The sequence below is a fragment of the Pyxicephalus adspersus genome, chromosome 7, assembly GCF_032062135.1.
Source record: "Pyxicephalus adspersus chromosome 7, UCB_Pads_2.0, whole genome shotgun sequence".
Classification (NCBI taxonomy): domain Eukaryota; kingdom Metazoa; phylum Chordata; class Amphibia; order Anura; family Pyxicephalidae; genus Pyxicephalus; species Pyxicephalus adspersus.
Genome location: NC_092864.1, coordinates 61,452,766 through 61,472,100, shown reverse-complemented (window position 1 = coordinate 61,472,100; position 19,335 = coordinate 61,452,766). Strand labels below are relative to the sequence as shown.

General features: G+C 36.0%; 1 protein-coding gene across 3 annotated transcripts in view; it reads left to right on the top strand.

Moving 5' to 3' along the window:
• Positions 1-19,335, top strand: part of ADAM23 (ADAM metallopeptidase domain 23) — a 113,337-nt gene that overhangs the window by 29,627 nt on the left and 64,375 nt on the right. For all 3 annotated transcript variants that reach the window (XM_072418704.1, XM_072418705.1, XM_072418706.1), the window contains exon 3: positions 6,415-6,491. In XM_072418704.1, coding sequence (XP_072274805.1) covers positions 6,415-6,491 — 77 coding nt within the window. The remainder of the gene's footprint in view (positions 1-6,414; positions 6,492-19,335) is intronic.

Below are 19,335 nucleotides of genomic sequence, written 5' to 3'. Positions count from 1 at the left end.
GACTCTTATTTGAAAAAGTCATGAGGGTAGTGCCCAAGCAAATGTTCCTTTTTGCAGAGGAATTTCTTTTAGGACAACAAGGGGTTTTTAACAATAAAAATGTGGGTGGTATATTCAACTGCAAATATATGTGATTTTTTTATTTTGAAGTTTAGATTGAATAGTACTAATGAAAGGCATTTTGTCTTTACAAAGGGCAGAGTTTAATTCCCACCTCTAGAGAGAGAGGTCTCCGGCTTAAATATCACCCAAGGTTCTAATCATTGCTAAATGGTTATTCTTCTGTTCCAGTTTATTATTGTGTACCCAATAACATAGACCTGCCACGAAAGGTATTTAGAGTTATCTGGGAACTGTAGTTCACAATCTGCGGGATATAGAAATTGCTCAGAATTATTTAAAATAGGATTTACCAACTCACAAAAACACTGCCGCCTACACAGTGAAATATGCCATGCAATAATAGCTGTGAGTTGAAACACTTTGCTGCTTGAGAATGGAGCAAGCTGTGCCCGCTGTGGCTCTGATTGCTCTATTGAAACATTTGTTCAGTTTAGAACAGCAATGTTCCAACCTGAAATCGCAGTCTATTACATGTTCTGCAATGTCCTTTTGGTGTACCTTACAATTTAGAGTCCTTCTTTTCCAGTAAGGTGAGTGCCTTGTATGGGCTATGTGGTACTGACAGCACAAGCCTTTCAGGATCCCTATATTTGTATACACTTGAGGCTGGATTACATGATAGAATTTTTTTTACAGATCTTTTCATCACATTGCAAGCGTGATTAGCAATGGCAACATATTCATCAGAGTTGTCCTGGACTCATCTTACATGAACATTTCTTAGTATAGCAGGTGCCAGGGCATAGCGCTACTATTTCTTCCCCTTCTCAAGTGACAGGTACTATGTGTTTATTACTTAATGAAATTTGGGATATGACCCTGATCTTTCTATATATATGATTTTCTTGTATTTAGATATTTATTCATTTGGTGTATATATATATATATATATATATATATATATATATATATATAACTATATAAATATTCTGCGTATTTAGCTAATGGCTTCATGCAGCAAATTGCACAAATCGGTTGATAGATTTCTACTACACATAGATCCAGTATTTCAATATTTATGCAATTGTTGTAGCCCACTGACTTTTTGTCATTTGTGAGAAGAAAGGGCAAATGAGAGAAAACAAGTAACATAGGTTGTTTAAAGGACATCATGCTTTAAATTTGTGTTGCAGATGATTGTACTTTCCTGATAAGAGAACAAGCAATGTGTACAGTAACCTAAAGCAACTAATAAAAATTCATTTTATTATTGAATAATAATTTAAAAAATCCCTTAAGTGTCATGTTTGCAAATATCCAATACTGCCATTTAGAGCCACTTGTTCTTTAAATTATAATGATGCAGCTTCTAACGCTCTATAGTTAGTTTACAAAGCCCCAAAAATGGATTGGTAGCTGCGGATAATTCCTGATTGACAGCTGTGGATGGTATCTCTGCATCTTCATCATTTATAAAGCTTCAAAACAATCACAGGACTGGCCATCAATCATGCATGCATTTTTTTACATCCAAATCAAATTTTCAGTTGTGTCTGCAAGATTTTCTTTGGAAGGTGCAAATGTGATACTCTACTATTCAATTTCTATATTTAATTTGTTTCATCTTTAAAGAAAAATTTAAAATTTAGTTTCCAATAAATTTGCATTTGATAAGTTTGCATTCTCCAAAAGATTAAATAAAAACCATGATACACACAACACTATTAAAACGTGTGCATGGGTGTTGAAAGCTGAACTGCAGTCTTCTGGGATCCTATCGGTCTGAAATCCGGAGACCTTTTGCTGAGGCAAATTTATTCTACTCTTCTTAAAAAAATATTCTATAAAACCACTAAGGCTAAAGAGAGTAGAGAGCCTTATTGACGTCTTTGTTCTTCCTATAAATAATAATTCATATGTAGCACGATTACTTTGAACTTTCATTACTGAGACATATTTGCACACTTTTTGCATGTAAGAGAATTATATAGGTATGTTTCAAATGTCGAAAACTGATTGGTCACATATTAAGCATACTAGTCAGTTTTATCCTCATGACTGATTACTGATATAAAAGGATTCTTTTCTGTATTATAGTTTGTAAAAAAAACTTGATCTATTATATTACTATATTTTTAAAGAAAATTTGGAGGTACATTTTGGCAAGAATGAAATAGAGAAAACAAGATAATCTTTGTTTTTTATTGCAAACTGTAGATGTACTAAGTGAGATAAAGATAAAGGGGGAAATAATGGAACCAGTGAAGAAATAATTTGCATTAATTAAATGACAAATAATTTCTAGGGGATTGCTTGGCTTCAAGGAATTCTCAAGGTCTTTTGTGTGCACACTCTGCATGATTTCATTTGCTAGCTCTGCAGAATCCACTTCATCTGACCTTCTGTCACAGAGGCATGACAAACCAAAGTTTTTCATTTACCAGCATTTCATTTTTCAAAATGTCAGTTTAATGTGGCTATTACCCAAAGAGTAAAAGAAGATCTACTTGCAACATAAATGTACAGATATAATTGATGGAACCTCATAGTAACATTTTGTATTTATTAGGAACCTTTTTTCTGTCTAAGTAAAATTGGGGGAATGACTTCTGTTTCTACAAACAGCCACTTGTGTTAAAGTGAACCTGTGCCCAGATCATATTGTGAACAAAACTAGTAAACGCTATTTAAAACAAGCCCTCATTCACATCTATATCTATCAGCCTTTGGAAGGAATTTGTCTTCAGTTTACAGCACAAAGTATTTCCCTATGGGAAAAGAACCTTGACAGCCCACCAGCCCTCTAATGTAAGCACGTAGCCGGTGTTTATATTGTTTTGAATCTCTTTAAGCCTAGGTTCAGATCTATGTGTAATAGTACAACTGCATAGTTGTGTGTTCTACTATGCACTGCTGTTTTGGGACAGGTATCCTATTCATTTGAATGGGCTGCTCTGTGACACACAAAAAAAAGCACATGCACTTTTGTGTTTAAATTTTCACTCCATAACACATGCTACAGGCAGTATTGAGCATTTAGGTGCTGTTATTATTATTATTATTATTGTTATTAATATTAATAAAAATAATAAACAGGATTTATGAAGCGCCAACATATTACTCAGCACTGTACATTAAATAGAAGAGGCTGAGTTGATGGGTAATGCACATTATTACACAAAATACTGCAGGTTTAGATTATAGGGTACCAAAAAATTGCATTACATACTATTACAATAAAGGAAAGTCAATCCTAGTCAGTCTCTTTTTTTTAGGAAAAAGTCCCCTACATTTGTGGGCAGCTTCTTCTGAGCCTTTTAGATTAAAACAGAACAAAAAAAAAAAGTATTTCATTTTTAGACTTTCTCCGTCCTTATTTATACTGGCAGAATAGAAAGAAAGACCAAAAAATGAATCTGATAATTTCCAAAAAACAGATTCTGCATGCTTTCTGCAATGAGATACACACATTTTGGATGTGCTATCTTCACACTGCAGCTTATCCAGGAGGCACGCTTCATTCCCCAGGCTCTCAATTTCACTCTCGTACCACTCGCTTGCATCAGCAAACTCAAAGAGAGCAGAGTACTAAGCAGTTTTACTATCCAAGGAGAGATCAGTAAGGGGCAGAATACTGCTGTAGGTGGGCCAGCTCTAATAGTCCTGCTAGTTAGAACAGTGTAAATGTAATGCTTTACGTGGAGCTGAATCTAAATATATTCCAAAAGAAAGAAAACTACACTTTTAGATGAAAAAATATAAATGTTTTTTGCAGGATGTGGATTAGATTTACTAAAGAAAGTTGTGATTGGCACAGAGTATGATCTTTTCTGCCATTTAAGATTCAGTATGAGTTACATACAGGGTCTTGCCAACATTGTCACAAAGGAAGGAAATTTGTTAATGTTGTAATTATATAGTTATATAGTAAATATATATATATATATATATATATAGTTATCCATAATAATGATACAATAAATAGGACATTGGGCTATAAAAGAGAAAGGTCCCGCTGATGTCGCTCTGAACACAGGTGGTCATAAGCTGGCCCTGATTGTTGTCTAATCTTTAAAATGTATGACTAGCAAACATTTTTTTGGTTTTAGACAGAATAGGGAATAGTTAGGCCACTGTCTATTTTTCTTTATGCAATTGAAGGGATTTCTCCTGCTCTTTTTACCCAAAAGTAGGCAGAATAGTTTACTTCAAAGTAAGAGAAAACTCCCATCGAAGTTATCGTTCAAACAGATGTCCCCATTAGAAGAGTTTTTCCCTGACCTTCTGCTCTGGTAACACCCATAACATTTTGGATTTACTATTACTTTGTGTCTCAGTGACCAGTTTCCGCAGGACAAATAGAGTGTTTTGCCCCGGCAGAAACAAAATTGGCTATAAAAATGTGTGGTGAAATCCCCTTCTTTCTGTACCCAAAATTAAATGTTTTATTGGAAATAAACTTTATTTTTACAACGCATTTGATGTTTTGTCCAGTTACTTTGACTTTAAAGATATACAAAAATATTGTTTCACTATTTCTGAGATATGGCAGCAATGCAAGCATAGATCTGGCAATTATCCAGCCTTTTTTTTTGCTGGATGTGATATATTGAAGAATGAATGATCTCATTTGTACTGCAGAAGTACTTTTTGTGGTGCCAGTTTCATATGTCTTGAGCTCTGGGCGTTGGGCCACTTGAGAGACTCTTTTGAACAACTGTGAATTGGCTGTGACCTATCCAAAGGCTTTGAACTATGTAACTTAGAACTTGATCCATATCGGTATAAACTGTACCTTAAAGTTGTGTCACCATCTACTAGTCTTCTACAAACTTCATCACCATTTGCTTTATCTCCTGTATGGCTTAGTTAGAAAAATGTTTCAAATATTCTCACAATACTATGCTCAGATAATACCTAGAGTTTTTGCTGCCGTTTAAAGATCATCTCTGAGTAAAGTCATCCTTTGCACAAAATACAATCATTTCTGTTGTTTAAGACCCTTTACAAAGTAAACGTAGGGTGTTCCGAACATTGTTTTAGCAATAAGATGTTTGTTAATGTTGAACTTGATGAAGAAACTGTCTAACACTAACAAATATGTATACTTACTCTTTCAAGCACCCGTGTATACAGAAACATAGACCCCCAAATGGTTCTTCTTATTATTATTATTATTAATAATAATAGTAATAATAATAATGATAAAGCAATAAAAAAAACAGACTATTGTTGGGGAGGTTTCTCTTCGTTCCCTGTCCTGTAGATATAACAGGGAACAATAAGAAATCTCTACAAAATCAAGACAACAGGTGTCACAATTGGAAAATTTACTCTCACCTCTTACTTTGGTGGCAAATCATTTTGGAGTTACTATCACCTTGTATTTTAATTTGTCACCAAGGCAAACAAAAAGGATAAACAAACCAAGCTAGGGCATACCAATAAAAGTTATAGAAGCACACTTACTCTTCTGAAAATACAAAAAAAAAGCTTACAAATGTGCAAAAATGTAATGTTTCCTATTTTTTCAGTAATCGTTTTGTATAGCCTATGGACATTTCTGTGTCCAACAATTAAAGTACTAAAGAGATGCCAATGCAGCCAAAAGGTGGCTTTTATTTTTTAATGAAGCCCTGAGTCTGCATGTGATCACAGCATAGCCTAAATAGTGATAGCAAGTTTGGAAACCACTGTGATTGATTCCCAATTATTAGTAGGTACTTGAGCTGTCAGTGACAGCAGGAACTGAGAGCCACCAGCCAGGGAAGGTAGTTCATCATAGGAGGTGTTAATCAGAAGTAGAAAACAGCCATTTTGAAACTTTTTATTTTCATCTCCCACATATTTCCAATATAATTATTACTTTAGTATTCTCTATAACAAGATTCTGGAAGATCATGGATTGTCTCACAAGGAATGTTTCCTTTTGCACTTTCCCAAGAAAGATGTGTACAGTTGCTTTATGTGTTTTAAATGTTTCATTGTATCCTATAAACTGGAAATGAAGATAAGGGACAGCCAAAAAAAAAGTAGGGTTTAGTTCTCTGAACTCCCTGAATTAGAACGACTCTGCTCTGGATTGAAGGTCCACTTTGTTTGGGTCTATTTGATTTAGATATGGACCCTATCTTACCTATGCATTTCTCCACAATGCCAGAAATGTATTTAGAGCTGCTGGAAGATTTCATGATTCTTTTTCTGATTTGTGTAAAATAAAATATGGAATAATATTAGAGAAACATTAATCCACATTGTAAAAACATGTTAAAACAATTTCCGGTACTGTATGGGCTCCAAGTATACTTTATAACTACAAACTTAAATGTAATTTTGATTTTCTCCTTACAGGCTGTGCATCTTGCTCAAGCCAGTTTCCAGATAGAGGCATTTGGATCCAAGTTTATCCTTGACCTTTTACTAAACAAGTAAGTTTTATTACTTTTTTCTGTCTTTGGACTTTGAAGGAGACAATTAAAAGGACCTACCAGTAGATTTGATCAGCAGTTGTGAATTTCTCCCTTGGGTTAGACTGACTGTAAAGTTGGCGTATATAAACTCATTTTTGAAATAAAGCAAATAAACATTCTGAATATCAGGGGAAATGGTAAAGTGAGAAAGGGTGAATTCATTTTTAGTAATATACCAATATGTAAACATTTATAAAGCTGATATAAATAGGTATAAATTACTATTACTATTCAGTAACCAAATGGGGACAAAAGCAAAGTAAAAAAACTTTATTAGTACAAACATTCCAATATGGAATGGTCTAGAAGAGGGTCTAGAGGGCTAGTTATTATTGTATGAATGGATTAATGGATGCCAGGTGTTTTTTCATAGCTATACTGATGATTAACTATAACCCCAATGTTTTTTTATATGGTTCTTTACATACATTTTAATTATGTAGTCTTTTTGTACAAAGTAGGCCACTCCTTTCTGCCCACCTCCCCAAAACCTAACCACTCTACCTGCCCAAGATGTGTACATACCTCCATCCTCTACAATGTTTCAGTAAATATATTTGTTTTAAAGAGCCCCATAAAAGTCAACAGTATAAAGGTTTTGTTACTGGATGTTATCATTGCAGGAAGCTGTGGATGGATGGAGGTAAATATATATCCGATGTGGGCACACATCGACAGTCAGCTGCCTATCCAGCAATTTATTAAAAAAGGCAATAATCCTAACTCCTGACATCTCTCAGCAGAGCTTCTAAACCTAGAAATGCAGTAAACTCTTCCTTTATTTTCTAAAGCAAAAGTCACTGACCACTGACCTTTATCATATCTAAGCCCCATGCTTTCTAAATGCCCAGATGTTTATGGATGGTCCATAAATAAAACAGATATATACAGAATAAAAACTGTGAAAAACATAAATGTCTATAAAAAGTGTTGTTTTCTTTTTAATCCATGAGCCAATTTAAAATTATGTTATCCCAAATTGTGGCAGTAACCTCTCAAATTTGGAGCATTTTTTGTCTCATAGTGTGATGTTAACCTACCTATATATTGTGAAACATTACAGTTTTATATAAAATATCACTAGAAAAAAGTATTTGTGAGGAACTGCCCCATAAAAAGAGATCATGTCAAAATTACATTTTGTATGAACAGTTCCTGTATGAACAGTTCAGGGATGCTACGGTGATCTGATTTTGGGTTTTACAACCTATTTTTTTGGTCAGTAAAAAAAAAGAACTCAAGCAAGTCAGCAGATATGGACTTTTACTAAGGAATTTATGTAAATTAAATAAGTCTTCCTGGTTTCAAACAAAATGTGCAGAAGTCTCTGCAGATTTTTCATTAGATGTATTCAATTCTCATAACAATGGAATTCCAGCCAATTTTGTTTTAGTTTTTTTTTTTAAAGATTAGATTCGGTAAGCATAAAATACAGTAATATAGATACAGAACACAGATTCTGTAGGAATAAAATGTTCTTATTTCTAATTGGAAAGATGTATGTAGAACAATACTTTTTGTGCAAGATAGCCACATACAGAAAGATTCTAACAAAAACAGAAGAAGAATAAAATACATTTTAATAAATATCAACATTTTTTATGGCATCCTTAACCCATTAAAAAAACTAAAACCGTGACAACATATCCCTCCTGTATGACTTGCCATGGATGTTATGGAGTAATGATGAGTGGCATTTTAATATGAGATTTTGGAAAAAATGTAGAAATGTTTATAAACTTTCACTATTTTGGCACAGTGGATTGTAATTAATGGGGAAAGAAAACAAGGGGTGATTTTGATATTTTTTTGTTTGAGAAACATTAAATGCTTCTTTATTGCTGCCTGTGTCTGCCAGGTGAATAAGTATTACTGGAACCACATACAGTAAGAAAAAACTTGAATGGTCCTCAATATGTGTTTCCTCTTAATTTAAAACCTGTGCCTTTTGTAATAAAGAACCTGCCTGCCAGCAGTTTCTAATTTTTAGGTATAATCCCACGGTAATGGGTAAACCTTACTGCACCTATATCTTCTATATCAAAGTGAGATCTGCATGGGGTTCTGCACATTTACAGAACAGGCAGATCTTGATACCAGTTTACTGTATGCTGATTGGATTAAAAATACTCATACATCAAGGGGGATGTTGATAATTTAGTTAAATGGATTTGCTTAAATTACCTAATCTACCAAGTTTATTTCATGTTGCAACATGTAATGGACTGAGTTAAAGTGTATGTCTATGCTAAACTTTTTTTTTCAATAATTAGTTTGGGAAAAGGGGATAAATATTTCCAACAGGGACACAGACATCAATAGAAAAGATGACAGAGGGCCTTACCATTCCCCAGTCTATACAAAACTAAAAAGTTTTGCCTAAATTAAACGTTAAGTTAAGTAATTTTGGTCACCATTTAATTTATAAAGTATTTCAAACAGTATTTCAAACAATGTTTTAACCCTTTTGTCACAGTAAACTCACCAGAATTGAGTTTGAGTTTTATTCAGACCTTATTTAACATATTTGAACAACGTAGATGTTCTAAGATCAGCTAATTTGCTCTTCAAGTAAAAAGACTTCAGATTACAGAAAAGTAGTAACAGCAGGTCCAAAAGAGACTTGACATTTTTAGGAACCACACTGTAATCCAATTAGCATGGAGCTGTATATCCAAACGGCTCTCAGATAAAAAAAAAAAAAAAAAAACTTAAATGGTTACATGTTACTATTGTTTTTTTCATTAAAAAGGGCTTAAAGGTTTAGATATAGGACACCTATAAGTGTTGGAGTCACAGAAGGCTTTGGGCTAACGGTAAAGTCAGTCCCTTTCATTCTATTTCTGTGCAATGCTTAGCCTAATTATGGATACTGAAAAAATGTAACTAGGAAGGAATAATGTAACTTTTCCTTCCTATAGAGGCTAAACTATTCGTTTTCAGATACAAGAATTAGCCTAAATCTTCTTTAAAGAAAATTAGTAAAGCAAAATGGTATCATTGTCCCCCGCATGATTTGCCAAACAATTAATACTTCTTTTTCATTGTTAACACAAGTACAATTAACAGAAATGTATGTAAAAGTATTGGAATCGCAAAGCCAGTAAGAAATTGGAACAAATTAACCCACATCCATCAAACTCCTAGTATACAATACAAAATTACTAGAATATTAAAAACTAGTATACAGTGTACCAATGTAATTAGAAAAACAATTGCACATAAGCAACCATATTTTATGAGAAGGGGGCAGAGAGAAAGAAATGGAACAGTGCAAGAAAAGAGAAATAAAAAAGAGAAACAGAAAACAAAAAAACAAAAACATGGGTTCATGCACTGTAGATGTCTTTACGTAATGGTCCCATGGGGACCAAATAGCATAGAACCTCTATGACCAATCATTAAAGTTATCTGTTAAATATTCCATAAACCCATAAATAATTTTTTAAAAATAAGTTAAACCAATTTAGGTATGGAAAGTAGAGGATATGCTCCTAATTTCTGTAGAAACAAACCAGGAAGACTGCAGTAACAACTGAAATGACAGCAAGCAACAGAATAGGCCTAGTTTGCTGGATCACCCAGCTTCACTGATGAAAGTGTATTCTCTCCAGCCTTGGTGATCTTTAATAAATCAGGCCCATTGCCCCCATTATTACAGTCTTGAAGACAAACAGGAAAAAAAACTCAGTCAGAAGAATTAACCATTCCCCATTGATCATCTTCCTTTGTGCATACACCAGTTCAGAACTCAGGATCAAATCAGGTCCAACCACAACCAGGTCTAACCATAACCAATCACTTTTTTAACATCTAGACAACAAAGTTTAATGACTGTACATATCCCTTCATTAGGAATTATAGTTTATGTCAAACATATCATTTTAAAAGTCTCATTAGTTGCTTTTAGCTGTAAAGTCATTACTGACACTGCAAGGCATTACTAGAATGATTTGTATTTGTTTTTAAAATAAGTTAGATTTAAAGTATGGAAAGTAGAGGATATGCTCTTAATTTCTGTAGGAACAAACCAGGAAGACTGCAGTAACAACTGAAGTGATAGCAAGCAACAGAATGGGCCTGGTTTGCTGGATCACCCAGCTTACCTGATAAAAGTTTATTCTCTCCAGCCTTGGAGATCTTTAATAAATTGCGGCCAATGTGTTTTTTATGACTTGTACTATTGATTGCCAAACATACCCCCCCCCCCTTTCTTTGCCAAGCTTTAAAAATCATTGTTGATTTAGCTGCTGTAAGTTACCAGAATGATTTCAAAGTATGTAAATATCTGTGTTTTACTCAACATTTGGATAACTAGGATCAAAACAGCTAAAAAAAGAAAAAGACAAAAAAAAGAAAAGAAAGTACAGTGGCTCAGAGGTTATTACTCTGGTCTTTGCAGCACTAGGTCTCAGGTTCGAATCTCAGCCAGGACACTATCTGCATGGAGTTTGCAGGTTCTCCCCGTGTTTGCGTGGGTTTCCTCCAGGTACTCTGGTTTCCTCCCACATTCCAAGAACATGCAGTTTGGTTAAATGGCTTCCCCCCCAAAAATTATCTTAGACTGTACTAAAGACATATGACTAAGGTAGGGATATTAGATTGTGAGCTCCTTTGAGGGACAGTTGGTGACAAGACTATGGACTTTGTAAAGCGCTGTGTAATATGTCATCACTATATAAAATACTGTATATTATTAAGGATTTTAAAATATTTGTATTTATTCATATATTATTCTTCATATATATTATTCATAAGACTTAAATCAGTTTTTTTTTGTTGATGTTTTTTCACAATTGAAACATGGAAACAAGAATGTTACTTGCACATTATCCAGCGCAGTCGGCTTTAACACTTTGATCTTAGGTTCAATAATGCAAAGTATCTGTTTTTTTCTGTTCGTTTAGAAATTTAGATTTTACTTTTCAGAGATGCAGTTCTATTCCTTTTATAAATAGAGCAAAATGACCTTTGCACATTTTCAGCTTTGAAGGTCTATTTATAATGCAGCACCTTGAAGTATTATTAGACATTTTACAGTATGTACAGAACACATTAAACCCGATAGTAAGTACAGTGGACTAAAAGTAGCATGTTAATATAGCAAGTTTATGGTAAAACATCCAGGTACATTCCTTGGAATGGTGCATTTAAATTAACTGTCATGGAGTTTCCAGATTCTGCATTTGTACCACTAAGGAATAATAGAGGAAAAATAATCTTGTGTTTTATAAATTAGAGCTGTAGAAAGAGAATACTTTGCTGACTCAACATTTGCAAATTTCATTGTCTTGTTTCAGCATGTTTAAATAAAAAAGAATCAGCAAAATGGGATAATTATCCCAGAATAATGATACTGCTTCGTTGGGTATTGGAAGCAACATTTATTTACAATAGTGTGTTAAAGTAAAGGGTTGGTAAAATTGTCTACCTACAAAATACAACATTTTCTTTTGGGATTTTATAAAACATAGTTTTTTTTTAAGGAAATGTGTTAAAGTTTTGTAAATATTTTTTGCTCTTTTGATCTTATGCTCAGGTTAAAAAGATGAAATAAAAATTGTATATGAACAAACTGTATTTGCACATAGAAATCTAGTTCTGTTGTCCACCCTCTAGGAGATCGTACGGTAAATATAGGCTATCAGGGTATACAAAGTAGGCAAATAAAAAACTTCTCTGTCTGCTATGCTTTCTCCTTAGGAAATCCATAGTGCTCTGGGAATTTTGTGTCTTGGGTACACACGTTATTATAGTATGCAAACCCAACAGAAACAACAGTACAGGTAGTCCCTGGGTTACATACGAGATAGGGACTGTAGGTTTGTTTTTAAGTTGAATATGTATGTAAGTCAGAATAGGTACATTATTTTATTAAAAATAGTTAGGACAGATGTTTGTCTCAACATATTTTAGGCAGTGTGGTGTCGGTTCCTGTAAAAAATCCTCACTGTGAGCTAATTACAAACAAAGCCTAGACATTCATTACCTTCTGGAGCAAGCTGTGCTTTGTTATGCAAAAAGAAACAACTGCAGAGATTGTCTTGGTCATTAAAGAGTTACAAGAGATTGCAGAAAGAGCTCAGTGGCAGCTGTGTTTAGCAAAAAGATTTCCTCTGCAAGTCATGCAAACCACCCCCTCCCCCCTCCAAACCTCCTCCTGCACACAAAGGAGCCGGGAAGCCCCTTTTGAATCTAGGAGTCGTCCCTATGTCGCATGTCCTTAACCCAGGGACTACGTGTAGCTACACCACTACATTCTCTGGTTAAAGTTGTGGCATGGGGGTTGCTTTGTTTTCTTCCACCATCTGAAATGCTGGGTTTTATAAATTGGGCTTATAGGGCACTCTTGTGACACTACAGTGGGATCCAGTAGGCAAGAAGAGAGATGGGTGGGTGAACTTTAAAAACAAACAATTGAGTTTAATCAAGAAACTTGAATATTTATTACTAAATAACTTTATATAACTTTACCAGTTTACTTTGAAATGTTTATATTTTCCATATTGTTTAGCCTTTTCACGTCATCTCGTGCTTTCCTTCTCTTTGCTTATGTCAGAGGGCCAATGGTGACCTAAAGTCAAACAGTTGCTTTCCTTTTGTTTATTTGATCTTCCCAACTATAAAACTGGGAAACTGGAGGGTCAGACAGATGACAGACAGCAACTGTAGGGCTATAAGTGATTTCTGACCCTCTTTCTCTAATTGAATACTTAGATTTAGACAGACAGTAAACCAAAAAAATTACTATTATATGTATTAGATAAATGCTTCAAAAGTAAACCTGCTCAATTAATATATTTACATTTATTGTATGAGCTTCAGTGAGACTGTTTTTTTTTTTATTTTTTTTTTTGAAACGGCGGTAATATAGAGTAAAAAAAAAGCAGGCTAATGACTACTACCAACTCTTTTTATAAAAGACAACTCACTGGCAGACTAACACACATATGGCAGACTAACACACATATGCCTGGAGCCATTTAATAAACGAAATGCCTTAGCCTAGGCACTACATACTCCCCATCCAAGACTTTCATCCAGCCAAGCCATGGGACACCCTGTCACAAAACAAAAGTTTATTTATTTACAGTAAGCAAAACTATGCTTCTGGTAAAGAGAATTACTGTAGTTACTGAGGAAAACACAATAATGAATACAGTGTGCATCATTTTGTAGAGAAGCAATAGTTTTTTTTATCAATTTAAAACTCAACTCAGTGCTCTCTACCTTAATAAACTTGCCTTTCCCTCTTTTGGGGATCAAAGTCCTCTGGCTGGTCTTTTCTTGTCTTTATCCTTGGGGTCAGTGGTCCCTACTGATGCATAGACCAATGGTGTTATGTTGACATCAGCACCACTCTCTGCCCCAGTACACTGTTAATAAAAGGAGCCTTTGTGATGCTCCCTTAGTGGACAGGGCCATGAGTCACTGTATTCACAATACTCAGTCTTTGAGGAGTCATTTAACCCAGAAGACCAAACACATGGTCAAAAATAGGTACTACACCAAACTGCTTAAGATAAAAGGTGGGTATTGCAGCCATGCACGCATACTATGTAATGTAAATGTCTTAACAACACAGAAATAGGTGTATCATGTTTTATTCCATATATTTTTTTACTCTATATATTTTTTTCACTCAATTGAGTGCAGTGTTTAGATACAAACATGATGCCTCTTGTAGGTCACACGTCTAAAGTCCATTAGTATCCACTGAATAGGAGTCCATAACCTAGAGCCTTGTTATTTGCCATCTGAGGAATTTTGTAGAATACAGAAGCTATTACCTAGCTCTTCTTTAAAAGCCTTTATTACATGCAAAGAACTCACTCATCTAAAGACTAAATAGTTCTATTTAAGGCAAGGCTAGGAGAAACTGCTAGAATACTGGCAGCTTGCTGAACACAAACCTATGACATTCCAATCATGGTTCATGAAAAAACAGTAAATAAAAAGCAGTCATAACAATAGACGTGATTTATAGGAACAAGGAGGTATTCTTTAACCTAATCTCCTGTAACTTTGCCATTGCCTTTGGCACCATAGTCTTTCACCAATAAGAAAGCCTAAAAATTGTATGGATAAGCTAAAACAAGACTTGCAACCTGGTTTTCTATTGATAAACTACATCTAAACAAGGAAGAATTGTGAAAAACACAAAGGCTGCTGCATGGCTATTAGAGTTCTGGCCACTGTACAACTTGAAGTACTCTTGGAGTTATAGGAAATTAGGATGCTCTGCAAGCAGCAAACATCAGGAGATGTGGAGGTTATCATCCTATGGCCAGGCATTTTGGAGGCTTTCATTAACATTATCTTTGCAACAGTTTGTGCACTTTTAGAGGGTGAAAATGTGATACAAAACCTTCATTCTCCATTATCCCCCCATTCAATATTACATTCACCAAATACCCTAAAAACATGGCATGCTAATTCCATGTTATCGGACCCTGTTATGTAAAAAAAGGTAATGCAAAAAAGACTAAATACTTACCGATCTCTTTGCCTGTACCATCATTCAGGTATTGTCAACTGGAGTCTTCTGGAGAAACCAACACATCAGATAACTTACTACCTCATCCACAATAACTAGAGAATCTTGTGTATATTCTAGATTTTTGCAGGTGATGATTACAAACGAAGAAATGCTTCAGTGTGTGTAGCACTCTGCTTCCGAAAACCAGTTTGACACTATTATTGCTGAACTTTAACCAATATTGTACACAATCATGAGTCCTTTCTTTCAGTACATGAAAAGGTAACTGATTTAGATATTTTATTTACAATAAAAAGCTCAATGGGAAGCCATTATAATGCAAAGTCCATTTTAGGAGATTTGCTGTGCAGAAGAGCTTTTTCACTAATATAAAAACAGGTGCAAAGAAGCAAAAAATGGCCAGTTTTGCCAAAGAAGCATTTTGAGAGACCTTTATATTGTACTGTTGGCTCATAAATTACCTCACTTGACTGCATGAAATTAGAAGCAGAAAATGATGACATTTGCAGTCTGCTAGGCACCAACAGCACTCGAGAAACAGGTAAAATATTGATGCAGACAAAAAATGTAACACAGGCTACGAAAACAAAAATGGCTGAATAAATTTCTTAGATCTCATAGAGAAGAGACGCAAAAAAGGAGCAAAAAGCACAAAGGAAACAAAAAATGTCCCATCTACAAAGAGACTTTGTGGCAGAATAAAGTCAAACAGTGCTTTACCTGAACTTGGGCTATGTGACGTCTAAGAACATAGTTAAAAGTGTTTATGAAATGCCTACAGAACAGGAATTGAATATAAAATCTCCTCAATGAAAAAAACATTTCCTACTTTTTTTAAAAAATGTGCGGATTTGGATTCTCTTATTATTTATTAATATATATTTAATTTTTTATTACAGCCATTTTTTAATTTCATACTGGATAGGGAATGGTTGGATCAGCTGCCTGATTTATATTTTGCAATCTGTGTCTCATTAGGGAGGGTTTCCTACATTTCTTGTCCCATAGGCTTAACATTGTCCTCATTGGAAACTTTTCCTGATTGCTGCCCTGGTAGCAACAAATTTTGGATTCATGCTTACTTTTTTTCATGGTGACATTGATGATCAAGACAACGTAAAGAGTGTTAATATCTCTAACGAGGTTATAGACAGAGGTAGGGAAATGATAGTGGTTCTAAGTCCTCATCACCCTATTCAAATTTAAAAAGTTTTGTCTGTTTAGGAAAAGTGGGTGCATTTAGCAAAGTAACTGTGGGCCGAAGTATATGCTGGGTTTATATTTAATGTATGGTTATAGGTATCTCTAACTATATTATATTGATTCTTGCCAGCTCCTAAGAATATTTAAAATAGAGAAGAAAGGGACAGAAAGGAAGACAGTAGGGGTTTTGTTGGCAAATGTGTAGATATCTGCAATTTTAAATATTACATTCAGTGAACAAATCATCTCATAAAATCACCTCCCCAGATGATGCTGCCACCATGGTAAACCACTCTCTTTCCTTGGCTTTGGATAAAGTAGCCCCTGCCACCTTCCGCTACCACCACCCTGCCAACCCCCGACCCTGGCACAACAATCACACCAAACAGCTACAAAAATCTGTTCGTGCAGCTGAGCGCAAGTGGACAAAATCTGGCCTTGGCGCTGACTTCATGGACTACAAAGCCAAGCTACAAAGCTTTAACACTCACTGTCACCAAGCAAAATTATTTCTCTGCAGTCATTTCCTCTCAAGCTTCCAACCCACGCAACCTTTTCTCAACAATTGACTCCCTCCTAAACCCCACACCTGATCCCCCCACAACATCCTTCTCTGCCCAAGACATTGCCACCTACTTTAGAGATAAAATAGACAAAATCAGAGATGATGTCTCTGCTCACCAAGCCACTCCAACCATACCCACCCCTTCCACCTGTAAATCATCACTGACCTCTCTCAGCCCTGCTACTGTGGATGAAGTCACTTTTCTTCTCTCAACATCTCAATCTACTTTCTGTCCGCTTGACCCAATTCCTTCTGATCTACTCCGTGCCCATTCCTCCACCCTGGCCCCTGCCCTAACCAAACTATTTAACCTCTCCCTTTCTACTAGTAAATACCCCTCAGCTTTCAAACATGCCATAATTCTCCCCATCCTAAAGAAACCCACCCTGGACCCCTCCCTACCCTCCAACTACTGTCCTATCTCCCTTCTCACATATGTCTCCAAACTTCTTGAACGCCTTGTCTACAAAAGACTCACCGATTACCTGAGCACCAACTCTCTCCTTGACCCTCTCCAGTCTCCATCCCTTACTAAAGTGGCCAATGACCTCATCAGAGCTATGTCTCAGGGCAAATTTTCCCTGCTCCTTCTTCTTGATCCTTCCTCTGCTTTTGACACTGTTGATCACCCCATTCTAATACAAATCATGTGCTCCATTGGTATCCGTGACGCTGCTCTCTCCTGGTTTGCTTCCTATCTGTCTGACCGCTCCTTTCACGTTTCTTTAAATGGTAACTCCTCCTCGCCCACTCATTTCTTTGTACACCTCCTCGCTCGGTAGTCTCATAACCTCCTTTGGCTTACAGTACCATCTGTATGCTGATGACACTCAAATCTGTCTGTCAGCCCCTGACCTGTCTCCCTCAGTCCTGGCTGAATAAAAGGTCTCATGCTGCCTGTCAGCCATCTCAACATGGATGTCTGACCGATTTTTGAAGCTCAACTTGGATAAAATAGAACTCATCATCATCCCCCCCTCAAATTCCAAATCTCCCCCCTGACATATATCTAACTGTTAACAACACTGTTATTCATCCCTCCCCTTAGGCACATTGTCTTGGTGTCACCTTTGACTCTGCCCTCTTATTTACCCCCCATATTCAGAACATTTCCAGGTCCTGTCTCTTTCACCTACGCAACATCTCCAAAATTTGCCCCTACCTGTCCCCTGAGACCACCAAATTCCTTGTACATGCTCTCATCATCTCCCGTCTGGACTACTGTAACCTCCTCCTCTCTGGCATTCCACTAACCCGACTCTCCCCTCTACAATCTATTATGAATGCTGCAGCCAAACTCATCCATCCTTCCCTCCGCTCCTCTTCCGATGCATCTCTTTGCAGATCTCTACACTGGCTTCCATTTCACCTTAGAATCAAATTCAAGCTCCTGTGCTTTGCCTTCAATTCCCTCCACAGTTTTTGTCCCACTTACATTTCTGACCTGGTAAAAAAGTACTCCCCCAGCCGCTCTCGCCGCTCCTCCAATGACCTGCTAATGACTTCCTCACTCATAACCACATCACACACATGGATACAAGACTTCTGGAGCTGCCCCAACTCTCTGGAATGGTCTTCCTCATCCTATTCGGCTTGCTCCTACTTTCTGCTCATTTAAAAGAGCACTCAAAACCTTTTTTTTTCAAACTTGCCTACCCATCTTCTTCTGCCTTTTGAAACCCTCACTACTTCCCACCACTACATATCTCCCATCCTATTGTGTGTAAATCCCCCCACCTACTAGATTGTAAGCTCTTCGGGGCAGGGTCCTCTCTTCCTGTATCACTGTCTTTATTAGTCTGTCATTTGGAACCCCTATTTAATGTACAGCGCTGCGTAATATGTTGGCGCTTTATAAATCCTGTTTAATAATAATAATAATAATAATAATAATAATAAAAAAGTCAATTTTCCAGGTTACAAAGAAAACAAAATTAATAATCCCAAATTCACGGGTAACATGATGTTTTCTAGATATCTGGACATACATTTAGCTTGTAGATGATTTAAGGTTATTAACCCATATGCAATTATTTTTCGAAAGCAAATTGGTTGCAAAAGAATCCCAACATGCTTGGCCCTCTGGGCTTCCTCAGGGGCTTAGAAGAGTCGTGCAAAGCACTAATCAGGGTACAGTAGAGCAGATACAATATTATATGCAGGAACTGATGAAAGGGGTTCTAACAATCACCATAGTTTAAGAGACATAAATCCATCTCTGTTTCCTCCCGTTAACAATTGATATAGTAAAAGGTCTATGACGATAAAGCACATAGTATACCTCCTTAGGTCTTGTTCATACTTGCATTGGAATATCACTCGTTTATCTACTCCCAGGTGCATAGAAAACTGCTGCCATGCACTTAGGAGTGGCAAACTACACAGTAGGTGATGTGTTTGCATGCAGTTGTGGCTGTGTCCTCATGAGTGCGAAAAGCAACTGTATGGCCAAAAGCAAACACATGTGCAAATGAGTCCACAAAATGGTTGTGAGCTGTCAGCTTGATCAGAAGGATGCCATTGTTTAGGTTTGC